This window comes from Oryzias melastigma, linkage group LG3 (genome assembly GCF_002922805.2).
Source record: "Oryzias melastigma strain HK-1 linkage group LG3, ASM292280v2, whole genome shotgun sequence".
Taxonomy (NCBI): domain Eukaryota; kingdom Metazoa; phylum Chordata; class Actinopteri; order Beloniformes; family Adrianichthyidae; genus Oryzias; species Oryzias melastigma.
In genome coordinates this window covers 8,892,870-8,907,810 of record NC_050514.1, presented here as the reverse complement: position 1 = coordinate 8,907,810, position 14,941 = coordinate 8,892,870, and the positions used below count along the sequence as shown (strand labels likewise).

At 38.5% G+C, this 14,941-nt stretch overlaps 1 protein-coding gene across 4 annotated transcripts in view; it reads right to left on the bottom strand.

The window, feature by feature from the left end:
• LOC112141874 (extended synaptotagmin-2) overlaps positions 1-14,941 on the bottom strand; it is a 90,990-nt gene that overhangs the window by 59,373 nt on the left and 16,676 nt on the right. For all 4 annotated transcript variants that reach the window (XM_024265063.2, XM_024265064.2, XM_024265065.2 and 1 more), the window contains exons 3-5: positions 3,407-3,448; positions 2,738-2,872; positions 1,436-1,512 (exon numbers count right to left, since the gene is read on the bottom strand). In XM_024265063.2, the coding sequence (XP_024120831.1) occupies positions 1,436-1,512; positions 2,738-2,872; positions 3,407-3,448 (254 nt within the window). The remainder of the gene's footprint in view (positions 1-1,435; positions 1,513-2,737; positions 2,873-3,406; positions 3,449-14,941) is intronic.

Sequence of the window (14,941 nt, the reverse complement as noted above, 5' to 3'; positions counted from 1 at the left end):
TGATAGATCTAGCAGAACCAGAACCAGAAAGATCTCTGTTACTAGTATTAGTTAAAGATGATTGGGTAACACTTTTTTAATGGTACAGTACTTACAGGGTATTTAAGTGGTAGTTACATGGTATTTCTGTTGTACCAACTGGGTATGAAATGGTGTTATTTGGTTCATGCGTATGTGATACTTATGGTAAACCACATATAAGACGGGGTAACTACAAATGAAGTACCTTGATTTACTAGCTAACTTATTGCATGTTAGATAGTATTTACCATGTATAATAAGATAGAAAGTAAACAGAAACTATCTTAGAAGTAATGGGAAGAAGTGCCCAGAATGTGTATTTTACCTTTTATAAGAATTTACATAGTACTTGAGTGATACTTTATTGTATTTTTTAATGGTGTTTGCTATTAATAAGAGGAGAGTAAGTACATGGAAATTACTATTTAAACTTAGGGGTGTTGAATTAGCACGTTAATCATTTTTATTGTGTTCTCAAATATAAAACAAAGGTCCATCTGCTTACTTGCATGCACAGTTTAACTCAACTGAAAATGCCTCCAACATTGCTCTCAGAGACTGCATATCTTGATCTCCACGTACGCAGTGCTTCTGTGACATCATCAATATGTGACTTTAAAGTTGCTTTCAAAACTAACCCAAACAAGCCATAATTATTACTTATTATGAGAGGGATAAACTAATCATAAATGAATGGGGTATGTGGGGGACGGTAAACTGTGGAATAAGGAACATCAAAATATGGAGTATGGAATTAATTAAAAAGTTTGTGGTCAAAATGTTTTGGATTGCTCAGGAAAATGTTCCTGCTGTTTGTATGTGTTCAATTAGAGCATTCTGCTAATGTTTTGTTCTCTTTTAATTCTTAAGTAAATTAAAAGTAAAGGTTGGAAGTTTCTTAAAGCCACTTTTTTTAGTTGTATTTTGATCTTTTAGTGAAGTACAACACCACAGATTTAAATGAAAATACCTCAAAATAAGGCTTTTTACTGTATTTATGAGGTTAGATTTAAAATACATAAATCAGATTAGTGAATTGAATCACATGAAAAATCTGAAGTGAAATGAACATGTTATTGTGTTTCATGTTACCATTTGTAAAAAGATTAATTACAATGAAACTGCCTTGTAAGTACAACAAAAGTACCATGTAATTACTACTTAAAATACTCTATAAGTACTACACAGTACAATAAAGTGTTTCTGATGACTGAACTTTCAAGCTTTATTGACATCAGTCATTCATTTTTATTTGTCTTGTGATACAAAGCTTGTGATATTTTAAAAATGCTGACTCACTGAAAAAAACTAAATCACATGATGATAAACAAGTGAGAAATGTCTTGAAATAAATCCCGCTGCTGTTGAAACCTCATTAAACGTGGTGTTAGTCAGGACGGCAGAACAGATTTACCTGATCTGCAGGTCCATGATGACCTGCCTCTTGTCCACGTTTTCAGTGTAAACTTTCACCCCGTTGACTCTCAGCGGCTGCAGGAACACAATGAGAGAGGTGGAGGTGAGCTGACATTAGTCAAACCTGCTCAGACCCTCATTTCAGGCTTTCTGTGTCTTCAGTTTGTCAGCTAAAAGCCTTAATCACATGTACCAGGGGGGTGGAACTGTACGGTTGTCTGTGATTGTCTGGGCCCACAGAGGGATGAAGACAGAAGCAGTCCAATCTTAAAGAGAGCGACATGAACATAGAACGTCCGATAGTCATGCGTGTGGTAAATGTATTATTAAGTATTTGTAACTAAAAAAAGTGGAACTTTGGATCAATAAACTAAAGTTCTGTCATTTGTTACATTTAAAATTATGAGTTTGTATCAAATAAAATATTGAGTTGAAGGTGTACTCGACACAAAAAGTTAATTTGATATAAACTAATCATTTGAAATGTAACAAATTACAGAACTTTTGTTTATTGATCCAACATTCCACTTTTGTCACTGTAGGACTAATGTAAGCATCCTTACGCATGTACATGAGATATGAAAGTGCTCGAAGAATGTCAACACAAACTACCTCTGTTAGAATTTAGACTGTTTAGAAGTCAGACTGCATGAAAAAAAGTTCACCAGGAGAGCGCATGTATCACCTGAATCGAACTTACTGGCTCCTTGTTTGGATTTAGAGGGCTTGAAAAGCTGAAAATCCATAAGATGTGCCTGCATCTCCTAGTTCATCCTTAATTACGATTGCTTTTTGTGACTGTGTTGGCTATGACCAGAATGCCCACAGAAAAAAAATGTGCGTGAACATTTTCGCCCCACAGGTTCATCTGGCGGCCCACAACTTTGGTGTTCCCTGTGGGCCCCGTACAGGTTTGTCCAGTTTTTGCAATCCGTATCCAGCCAGAAGAGAAGCTGACTAAGGGTTACACAAGACAACTAAAGAGGACAGTTAGCAAATATGACGCAGTAACCCTTCCGCCCTCCTTAGTTTGTTTACATTAAAAGTGGGGTCATCTGGACCCCCCAAGACAGTGCGCTGAACTTTTTTTTATCTTTGATTTTTGAGTTTCACTAATGTCCATGACAGACATAAAATCCTGTCCACCTTTGTCATGGAAGGAATCACATATCAATATGTGGTTGGAGTCAACTGGACCCCGAAGAGAGCGGAAGGGTTAAAGGAATCAGGTAATGATGCTCAGTGACAGTAAAAGCAAATCAAAATAGAGATGAGAATTTAGATGTTGTCATTTGCCCACCTTGTCGCCCATGTCGATCTTGGTGAAGCAGAAGCTGCTGAGGTGAGGGTTGGCGCCCTTCACTGCCGGCTCGATGGTCTCTCTGAACAGCTTATCCACAAACTGGCAGATAAACGGCCACATCTGCTTTACCGTCTGCAGCGGAGGGCAACAACAGATCAAGAAAAATGAACAGACGTCCAAACCAGACACGCTCTAGCTGCAGCTTTTTTACACTCAGTGTAACTGTAATGACGGCTGTTGAATTAATCAGGGGAACTGCAGTGGGATAAAAGCATGAGCAGTGACTCTGCCCGAACATTAAAAACACCACTAAGACAAACTCACAAAGCATGCCCAGCTAAAGGTCAGCTTCTATTGATCGTCCACGAACACTTTCCCGGTGAGTTGTGGTAATTGTATGCCTGGAGGAGCCTTCCTTTCTTTTACTAGCTATCAAGACCATATTGTACTAATAAACACTAGAAACAAACATTAGACCATTTTCATGGTCCAGCCATTTTCAAGTCCATGCATAACCATTAAGTTTGAACTAAAAGTGTCTTCACACCAATGCAGAGTGATGCATCTTCTCTGCAGAGCAGATCCACTGGGTCAAGACTCCTATTTATAAACCTACCTCGCCGTGGAGCGAATGAGGGTGTAGATAAGTGAAGGGTGTGTGTGTACCTTATTGAGCCACTCCACTCTCTCCACATCTGGATAATGGACCTGAAATGAAACAAGAGCTGGAATTATCGTCATGATTTAGATTCTAGCAAATAGTGCTGTGATTTAAAAATCTCCCAGAATGCCAAAGCTGGTGTTCACTTTTAGCCTTTGCCTGATCGAGAATGATCAGAAAAATCATTTGAGAAAAAGGGAAGCACATAGAAATTAAAAGACATAAAACAAATGTTCCTTTAAAGTCTGCTGGGAAACCAGAAAATCAAAGAAAGGATAAAAGCTGGAATGACCTTTGCTCAGCCACGAGAGCAGCTTTGACCACAAAGTGTCATAGTGTCACCCTGCCACCACCCCGTAAGTCATGAGTTAGTCAACAATGGCTAAGGCAAAAATACCACCAAATTACTGCAGATAAAAGAGGCAAACATGAAGAACAATGCAGTTCTATACAAAAACTTCCCATCAGTCCCACTGACCGATTGCTGCCTCTCTGCATTCTATGTAGTGTGGTCATAATGCATCATCGGACTGTTTTATTTTGTCTAATATGAGCTATAATGCAGTTGGCGGCTGGGTGGCTCAGTGGGCTAGGTGAAGGGCTGGCACCCAGGAGCCCTGGGTTCGATTCCCAGGGTTGTCCACTGATCCCCACCCAGATTGGGTCCTTAGTCAAGACCCTTGACGCTGCTGCCTAACTGGGTCCCTGTGCCCCTCAAGTACAGGGTTGTGTCAGGAAGGGCATCCGGCGTAAAAACTCTGCCAAATCACTGATGTGAAACAGTGGGTGCTGTTATGCTGTGGAGACCCTGAAAGGGATAAGCCGAAAGTGAACGAGCTATAATGCAGTTATTTTTATGCGTGAGAAACAGAACATTCTTTCTCTGTTTAATGACTTTGTGCCTCATTCTTCTGTGTTTCTTATGGTACGAAATATATGGTAGTTTTCTGAACTCAAGATCTGGTGATGGTAGACAAAAAAGATGAATTTAGATGTCCTGCTTCTTACGAAACAGTCATAAAAGATTTGGTCACACCAAATATTTGTAGTTAAAGATAAACTACAGCTACTTTTTCAACCTGGCTCCCTTTGGTCCAACAAATAACAGGCCAGTAATTTAAAGGTAAAAATCCAAATAAAGGGGTGAGATGAATAAAAATGTTCCCTATTACAGTTGTCACATTAAATCCGCTAACAAACACGCTTCTGGAAGTCAAAGGGCTGTCCTGATGTAGACACAGACACAGTCTGGCTCCTTGAATGTCAAACATTAGACTTCAGGAATTCCTCAGATGTTTGAGAATATCTGTGACTCTGTTCAGGACAATGAGCTGGAAGCGTCACATTAGAACGTCTCAACATAAACATGCAGCACATTTAGCACAGAGTGACACACGACACCCCCCAGGAAACACATTCTGTCCTCCCCCTTGGGGGACAAACACTCCTACATCATACGGAGAGTTCTACTGTGTTTTCATCAGATCAGGTCAAGTCTGGTTTCTTTAACACATTTCATTTATTGTGGTTCATGAACTGAAAAAAGAATGTATTCAGAACACTTTGTTTATGTTTGCAATTTATTTACTTTTTTTACTCTTTACTGCTTAACACAAGTGTTGTTTGTGCACACTTTTAAAAAATAGAAATGGTTTGAAGCATTATAACTTGAGATAAAACTAAAACTATTGATGCCCCATATGCCTTATGTTAAACAATTAAGATACTGTATTTATGAAAACAAAAACAACTAAAGTAGCAATTTTAAGCATACATGTGTAACATAAGACTGTTTCCTCTTGATTTCTGTTCTTTATTCTCACTAAGGTCTGAACGTTTTTCATGATCTGCCACCACCAGCACTTGCGCTGCCACAACCAGAAACCGCATCTCCTCAGACTGGAGATACTTCTAACCCTAGATCACTTTCACTATAAAAAATTACACCTTCTCTTTTGCTGGGTCATTTTCCCCCATAAAATATACCCAATAAAAAGTATTTGTCAAAAAAAAATTAATAATTAAAATTTGACAACAAGTGATAAATTAGAGAAGTTTCTTTTGATTTTAAACTGTGGTTTATGAAACAAAATGGAAAATAAAAACACAGTAAGATCCTAAAAACATGCTAAAAATTACTGAAAAATTAGGAGTTTGAGAAAAAAAATAATAATAATAACACTGGAGATTTGGCCTTTGGTCCACCCATTGCTGGGACATGAGACTGTACCCAGGGAGCAATGACACTTAGAAAAATGCAACATATTGAAAATCGTGTAAATACTTTTGCTCGAGTGCAAATCACCCAGCGATAGTGGTCTAGGGTTAAGAGATAAATACAATTTTTAATATCTGAATATCTCTTGTATTCTAAAATAAACATCACCTCAGCACAGGTGTGTAGTTCTGCTGTAGTCCTTGTTTTCTTTAATATTACATCAGATTTAGACTGGACAACAGTTTGTCCAAAAATAACTGCATCATCTTTGTCACCATCTTTATCTGGTGGATACAACAAACCAGTGTGACACAACACAAGAAGCAACAAAAAACAACTGGAAGAAATGAAGAAAGACGCTCCTAAAAATGCAGAACTTTATCTGTCCAATCTTTTTATTATTAATGGTAATAAGTGGCCGTTTTCTTCAGTTCCTACAATGTTTTTAGATCATACATTTATTCGTTGTTTAAAAATCTATCCGGTTTGGTCACATTGAGCTATTTTAATACCACTGCAGGATAATGATAACTTTAATTAAATGAATCTGTGAAACCTTCTTTGTTATATTTATTATTATGTGGAAGCTAAATCCCATGTTGGGAACGAAAACATCCGTCTGAATATCAACATTTAGACTATGAGGGAAATGAATGTATCAGAATAGCAGCAGCTCCGACTAAAGTCCTTCACTTTAGCAGCTGAACATAGAGACTTGAGTTAAACTGGGCTAAACAGCACATTATTAAAGAAACCATAGATTAACTAGTGGACCAAAAATCAATTTTGAAAATGGAAAAAAGTGACAATTATGACTAATTAATCAAGAAGGAACAGACTCATGATCCATCTAGGCACAAATGTGATGCCAGCATAGTTAAAGTTCATCTGATCATCTTTTGATTTATTGTAAATATGTTTCCAGATGTCTTTTAATTAAGATTATGGAGATTGTAGACAAAATTTTAAAAAAGAAAACAACTCAAAAAATGTTTTAAATAAAGGAAATATTGAAAATAAAACATGAAAGCAGAAGCAGAAATGTATGAAATTGGATGAGTCATGAAGAGGTGATGCACTAAATGCCTCCGATCTTATCAAAAGGATAACTTATGTTGTGATGATTAAAGAAAAAAACAAGATATTAATCACTAAACAAAAATGTAATAAAAAACAAATGACTCCCTTCCCTTAAAAATGTATCTCTCCTCTTTAGGAGACGTGCATCAAACGTGATGCTGCCTTCTTCAAAGTACAGAAGGAGGAGACTTTAATAGTTTGGACCACCCAGCTGTATCTCAGCTTGAAAAAAGGAAGGAAGCAATCACCATTTTAGGTTTGGCCTCCTGAATAATTGAGATAAGATTTATTGATTCGACCAGAACGACTTGTTTTCGTGGTTTAGATTCCAAAGCTTGTCGGCCTCTTTGTCATAAAGAGATAATACCTTCCTCGTCTCTTCGTGTCACAGTAGTTGTTAAACCCGAAGGTGCAAGTCAGTTAAGTCTTCTAAAAAGTTTCCATTGAGTTCTATCGTTTCTTTTCATCAGAACTAACCGGGGAGGATGACGAACCATTACGAGCTAACAAGAAAGCAAGCAGTAGATCTGATAAGATCTGACAGCAACAAAAAACTATGCCGTAGTTCATTGTAGATCTATTACTTTACCCATAGAGTCCAAGATGACCCCAGACTGAGACGATCTGTTGTTTCCAAAATGTTGTTTATTCCTAGATGATCTTAAAGGAATCAGGACAAAAAAATGTTTTTCTTCATTTCTGAAATTGGTGTTGTTATAAGCAGTGTCTGCACAGGGACCAACATACAAGAAACACCAGGTATCTCCTGCAAGAACAAACCGTCGTGGACTGTTTTGCGTTAATTCTGTGCATGTGTTTTCCATCTCCACAGCCTCACACATGTCAAACAACTTTTCAGCTGCTGAGAAGGAAATAAAACTCACAGATCATCTAAAAGCTGCAGCATCCTTCTCAGCTATGAGACAGTGAGAGTCACAGTTGAAGAATGCTGAGGCTGTTTTTGAAAACTCCTGTCTGTCAAGCTGCACCTCGAAGAGAAAGCTCGTGTAAGCAAGACTGAAAACAAAAGCAGCCAGGAATGATCCTGATCATTAACAAAAAATATCTTTACGTCTTTAGACAGAACATTAACTGCAGTTTCACAGGAGATTGTGGAACTGATTGCCCTTTGCAAACGTGACAACCAAAGAAAAAAACTTGACCAGTGTGATTCCATTTAAACTCTTGAGCAGAGGTCTCTGACCAGTCGCTCGTGAGCACCGGTAAGGCCTTTTTTAGTAGCTCACTGCAATGCTATACAGAAGAACAGGTTTGATTAATACAAATTCCAAACCTTCCACCCCTCCGACCTGAAATGAAATTATTGGCCTGTTATTGGAGTAGCTACCAGACAAAGAGCTAGGTTAGCAACGATGGCAGTGGTGAAGCTCGATCACGCCAGCAAACGGCAAATAAATATTTCATTTTCATGAAGACTGGGAAATGGACTTCTTTTTCACAAATGTGAAAGATAAGCGTGCTTGTTTATTTTTGCGGTAAAAGATGCAACGTGGAACGGCATTGGACGAAAGTGCATGGCAACTTCACACGGGACTTTCCGGTGGGTAGCAGTCTTCGTGCAGAAAAGGTAAAAGAACTGAAGACTAATCTTCAAAAACAACAGTCTCTTTTCACCAAACCGATGCTCTTCATCAGAGGCATCATTTAAAGTGGCACACATTTTGACGAAGCACGAGAAGCCCTTCACCGACGGTGGATACATCAACAGGAAGATGACCGCCGTGGTGGAATCAATGTTCCAGGATCATAAAAACAAAACGGAGATTCTGTCCGCCATCGCCGACGTCCAGTTTGGTGCAAACACTGTGGCGGCAGAGTGAGTGAGCTGTCTGCAGATGTGGTCAGACAACTAGAGTCAGAGCTGGTTTTCACAGCAAACTGATGAGTCTGTGGACTCCAGCCATACAGCTCAGCTGGACGTTTTCATACACATGGTTTTTAAGGATTTTTCAACAAAGGAGGAATTCCTGACATTATTTCCACTGATAACCACAATAAAGAGGATTGCAATTTACAACACTGTGAAAGAGTATTTTATAGATAAAACAGTTCCCCTTAAAAACTGGTTTCAGTAACGACTGATGGGGCACCAGCGATGATGGGATCACTCAGGATTCATCACTCACTGCAAGACTTTCCTAAATTCCTGAGCTACCTCATCCACCAGCATGTTCTCCGTGGAAAGGTCATGGAATTTGATCATGTTATTGCACCCGTTATTAAAAGAAAGAAACAGACCATAAAATCTGTGACATGATCAGTGCAATGAAGGCCTTCAAAATAAAGCTCAATTCCCCTCAGTGGCAAAGATGCTAGAAGGCCCTTCAAGGGCAGAAAAGCTGCCCCTGAAGGGCTCAAAGGAGCAAATGGAGCAAAAAGCTCCTTAATGCTCACATTGGTTAGAAGAGTTTTCAACCAGATTCTGCGACTTTGAAAAACTGGACCCTTGTGTGACATTTACTGTGAACCTTTTCTGGATGTGGACATCAGTGAGTTGTCAGGACAGATGCTGACCTGTTCTCTGTTGATCCTGTGGAAATGGAAGTCCTAAATCTCCACAATGATGTTCAACTAAAATCCTGGCAGCATTCCGAGCACTTCTGGAGTTTAGTGCAGCCAGAAAATTATTAAAATCTCCAGCAGACTGCTCTGAAAATGGCAGCATTCTTTGGGTCGACATACCTTTGTGATTCTGCCTTTTCTGACATGAATGTCATCAAGTCAAAGTTCAGATCCTGACTGACAGATGAGCATTTCAATGACTCCATCAGTGGATCCACTCCTGCTTACAGCTCTCTGCTCCAATCTATGCAGTGCCAGGCTTCTCACCGACAGAATCATATGTGAAAGTTAAGAAAGTTTTCAGCACAAAATGTGTTTTGTTCTAACTTTAATGTGTTCAATTGTTAAGTGTGAAAATTTGAAGTGTGAATAAAAGTTTTCAAACATGAGTAGCTCTCCGGCTGTTTCATTATGTAAAAGTAGTTCGGTGAGCATAAAAGGTTGGAGACCCCTGCTCTAGAGCATGGGTGGCCAAAGTGGGGCCTGCGGGCCAAATTTGGCCACCAAAGGTTACCCATTGGCCTGCCAAGTCATGGCTGCAGAGGCCACAGAGTGTTGGGTAAAGCCCGTACCGTTTCCAATCGATTCTCTACGGTGTTCCAAAACTCTACGGCTGTAATATACTTTTGGCCTCCGGGTGGCACTGTTAGCACTTTCTTTGCCAGCAGCTATGGGTGAAACAACCCCAAAGTGAGTCAGCCTTGGGCTTCTTTGTGTTAGAAATTCCCAAGAGCCTTCACGATCACTTCCGTTACTTTTAGCGGACTTTTTCAGCTAGCCAAGATGGAGCGACAACGACACACACATAAAGTCCACAGAGCAGCTCCACGTCTGTCATTTGGATCCCAGTTTGCTGTTTTCAATGGAAGAGGGTTTGTTTTAGCTTGCTCTTGTACTTCATTTAAAAATTCTCAGTGAAGCTATTTTGAAAAGTTTTAAAGACAAATGTTACTTAATTTTCAGTCTTACTAATGTGTGTTACCTTAATGAATGCAGGCTCAAAATAAAAAATAAACCATATTCTTTATTTTCTCCTTTTATTTCATGACATACAAAAATATTGTATTTGTTCCACGGACTGGATCCCATTTAGATTTTGGCCTTTGGAGTGAAAAGGTTTGGGCACTCCTGCTCTAAAGGAGAGACAGGAAACCAAAACGGCTAGATCAGTGGTCCCCAACCCCAAGGCCACAATGATGGACAGAACAGAAGAAAAAGAAAAAACATAACCTACATGTTTTCTTTATAATGGGATTCTAAAAGAATTCTTTTTTCTTTTTTAAACTACTTGATTTTTTCCACCGCACAGGTTCATTCTCAACGCATGTCAAGGCTCTTGGTCACATGTTGAAATTCCATTAGCCTTTTCTCAAAGCGACTGCGCCGACTGCTAACTTAAAAACCCCAAGTTAACAAAGTTGACGAAAAACAAACACATTTGGAAAGTTTATTTTTGCAGAAAAGAGTCATTGAGAAAAGACAAGAAGAATCTTTGACTTGAAAATAAAAGAAGTCTGCATTTAAAAAGCAGAAATTAACAGTCTTTACACCAAATAGGAATTTATTGTGACAGTTGTTCCAACACACCATTATAATAATGCAGGATATTCAGCAACCAGCTGTTTAATGCTACGAGGATGCTGACATTAAAGTTGCTCAAATGGTGGATTCACATTTATTTTCATATTTAGAAAACACCCGTTTTAGTGACTGTTTTTTGAGGGTTATCTGTTGCAAATTTGAAGTTGGACGAAGCTGAAATTAGCGTCTGATTTTGTTGGGTTAAAGGAAAATCTATATCCTGCTTTACTGGTTGCTACAACAAATGTAGTGTACAAATAAAGCTTAAACCAGTTGCAGATACAGAGGATGCAGACAAACTTTACCCTCAAAAGTTAAGGGAGGCTAAAAAAAAGAAAAAGAAACAGACTCACACTTCTCATACAGGCTGGTCCATGAAAACATTGTCTGATATGTAACCGGTCCGTGGCCTGAAAAAGGTTGGAGACCTCTGCTCTAGATGACACCTCTAAAAGGGCATGTGGGTGGATGAAGAGGATGTTGGTTGGATCACGTGTCACAACTGCTCTGCACCAAAGAAAACCACTAATTCCGTTTTAAGTCTACAAAATAAAGAAAGTTAAAGTCATCTTTTTTTCTCCTTCTTTCTAACTTTCCAGTGAAAACCTGCATGACAAATACAAGATTAGTTTTTTTAACATTTTAGTTTAAAGCAACTTTAAAAATCCCAGCAGAACACGTTAAAACTGTATAATATAATTTAAAACCAGAAAACTGTTTTTTTTCTTTTCTTTGTTTTTGTTAGCATCCTGTTTAAACTGCTGCTGTTTTCTGCTGCGTTTTAAGGCAATGACAATTTGTGATCTGTTCATGACATGCAGACTTCAAGTGGAGTATTTATACGGAATAATAAGGTGCTGATCAGAATAAGAATAAATTAAATATCCGATAGTGATCGGGGGACAACATCCGATATTGATCGAGTCATCAACCATGTGATCGGGCCCGATTTTTGATCATGTGATTGGATCCAGTAGTATAAACCTGCAGACCCGGAGACCGCCAACAACGTTCTCAGGACCGCATTTTCAGGACCGCGTTCTCAGGCCCCTGGCTTTTTTAACACAGCGCCCCTACTGGCTGGAGGACTAACAACGTTCTCAGGACGTTTTCAGGACTTGTTTTTTGAGACACTGCCTTCTTGCTGCTGGGTGCCGTTTATAGTTTTTTTTTTAAATAAATGTTACTAATGGTGAGAATTGAGTGTGTTTCATTCACCCTTAACTTTGATTATGACTGATTATTTTCAATGTTTTTCTTACTTTTATCTAACTACTGATAGAGATTTGAGTCTGGTGTTTTCTAAGCTCCTAAAACTTGTCAGAAGCCTGGAATGCGCTTAAAGGGTTAATATAAATTTGTCTTTACATTTTGTGTTATTCTGTTGCACAAATTTAACACATTCTCCATGAGAAACTCATGTATTAAAAAAAAAAAAAAGAAAATATACAAACATTAAAACATGCCAGAAAATCAAATAAAAACCAAATCCTAAAAGGAAATTAAACAGTATCTGCTGAGGTTGTAGAATAACTTTTATTAGGAGTTGCATTAAACAGAATAATGTCCATTCATAATGCATCACATTAAACTAAAAAAATTGTAATAATTGTAAATTCCTAAATGCTGTTTTCTGTGCAATAAATCACAGCTGTTAATAATTCAAAAACATTTTTTAAATTAAACATTATAAGGTTGGAAAAAAAAAACTTTCTAGTTGGAGAGTATGTCTTCTTTTTTTGGTTTGAGATACTTTGTAGAACAAAATGGGCAGTGGTCATTGCTGCAGCAATCAACCCAGTTTCATCTTAAGATTTCCTCTTTTAAATCGTTGTATTCATCTGGAAATAAAGATATACAAGTCAAATGTAAAATTGTAGACCTACAGTACAGAAGTAATTTACTTCTGAACAATACAGCATAAATACCTAATATTATTATAAGAAGTAATATTTTTTGGACAATAGCAATGAATCAAGTTTGTATATTACAAAATACTGCAAAATAGTAAAATCTATATCAATTCATATGTGGCTTTGCTCAGTAAACATTTTGTGTTCCCCTGTTTTGTCATACATGATCATATTTGGGTTATAATGAGGCAATGTTAATGAATTAAACAAAAGAAAGTTATAGCAAATAAAAAAGATTAAAAGATTAAAAAAAATGTGCATGCTGTAAAATTCTGCAAGATGTATTGCTAGAAAACCATCATGAATTTAGATTTACACAAACAACATTAATTTGGATAAAAGCTAAGCTGAGCTAAGCTTCATATAGACATCAATGTTTATGTTTCTGCAAAAAACGGAAATTTATTGGTTTAGTTTTTATATTTTAAGATTTAGTTGTTTAAGTTGTAACAGCGCTTCGATCATGTTTTTACTCTTACTACTCACGTGTGCAATGTGCCTCGTAAAGTCTTCAAAAAGTAACAAAACAAACTCCAACCAGTAGGGGGCGCTGTGATAAAAAACCCTGGGTCCTGAGAATGTGGTCCTGAGAATGCGGTCCTGAAAACGCTGCTGGGTCTCCGGGCCTGCAGGTACACCCTTCTCATTGGATCAGGACATCCCTATCTTCCGGGATCAAATTTCTAGCTTTTCTTCATCGCTATGGAAGTTTTTAAGTCAGTTTTTGGGCTCCATGTACAAAACGTGCAGCCATTACACAAACGTAGAAAGTTAAACCAGGTTAAACATTGACCAATCAGGGACTCTGATTTGGTTGAGATATATGGATGGCATCCTCTTTATTTCACAAAAGTGTTGACGCCTTCATCGTTACTTCCTGAAACAGATATCGCCATATTGCAAACGTCTGCAACCCATCACCAGCGATTGGTCTGAGTCATAGTTGAGTCATGGAATCTACAGGAAGTACTGTCACCAATCAGGAGTGAGTTTATTGCAACCGTCCGCCTCTTTCCACGCCTCGACCACGAGACCGCGGGATGTAAACAGCTTCCACTTTAATAACGGCGGAGAAATGTACAAGTCATTGTTCAAGTCTTTGAGGGAGAACCATTCCAACATTTGATTCTGTCAGCGGTCCTTTGGGATTTACTTACATTTATTCCTTTTGTTAAGATAAAAGGAGCATTTGGGTGACGCCGCTGCAGAGCGGCGCGCGCCCCCCCCCCTCGTGCGTGCAGCTGCAGCTTGTCTCTTTACATGCGTGGCCAGGTTACAGTCTGATCAGATGCACGTGAGAAGCGCATTCAGCGGTATTTAAAATAAATAACCATCCTAACAAGTGAACAGCTGGATCTTTTTTCTTTTTGAAAATACGATCAGGTCCTTTCAAGTTTGTCTTGCGCTCCTCAGACGTCTGCGTCTAATTCAGGCTGAAGCTGGAAAAGTGCGGCGAAGATGAAACTTTGGTTGGTGATTTTATGAAGGAGTTGTACCATTCCGTATGATACACAACTTATTATTTATAAGCTACAATCAAAACAGTGAAATAAAGAAAAACGAACGTTAACAAAAAAGTCCAAAGCACATAACCTCAGGCGTGAAATCTATTTCTACAAAACTGCTGCATCGGTACATTCCATTGAGGAAAACAACATTAGGACAATGATTGGTACATTGTTGAATTGTAAAGTAGGTGTTAAAAGGTCTTCACGGACCGCATTGATGAAGTCTGCTCCCATTGGCTACCCGTCATCTGTCAATCAAACCCCCCCACACGAACAACGTCAGACCCACAAACGCTTATTGAGCCATCTGATTGGTCAATGTATAACTCGAACAACTTGTGATAAGGGAAAAAAATCTTTGTCCATTTCTCAATGGAAGTCAATGGGACTTTGGCCTTCTTGCAACTAACTGTTACTTCCTATATGGAACACGGAAGTAGGGGGGTTTGTTCAGTCCAGTTCTTTCTTACAGAGTCTATGGTTAGTAAACAGTAGAAAAAGAAGAACCCCCTGCTTTTCCAGTGTGAACACAATATCCTAATGAACCTGCGTTCAGCGCATGCTTGAACACACGTCACATGCCCGGTGTAATCACAGCATTATATCAACCTTCTCCTACCACAAGAAACAACACTACACTTCAGAAGAAACACTAGA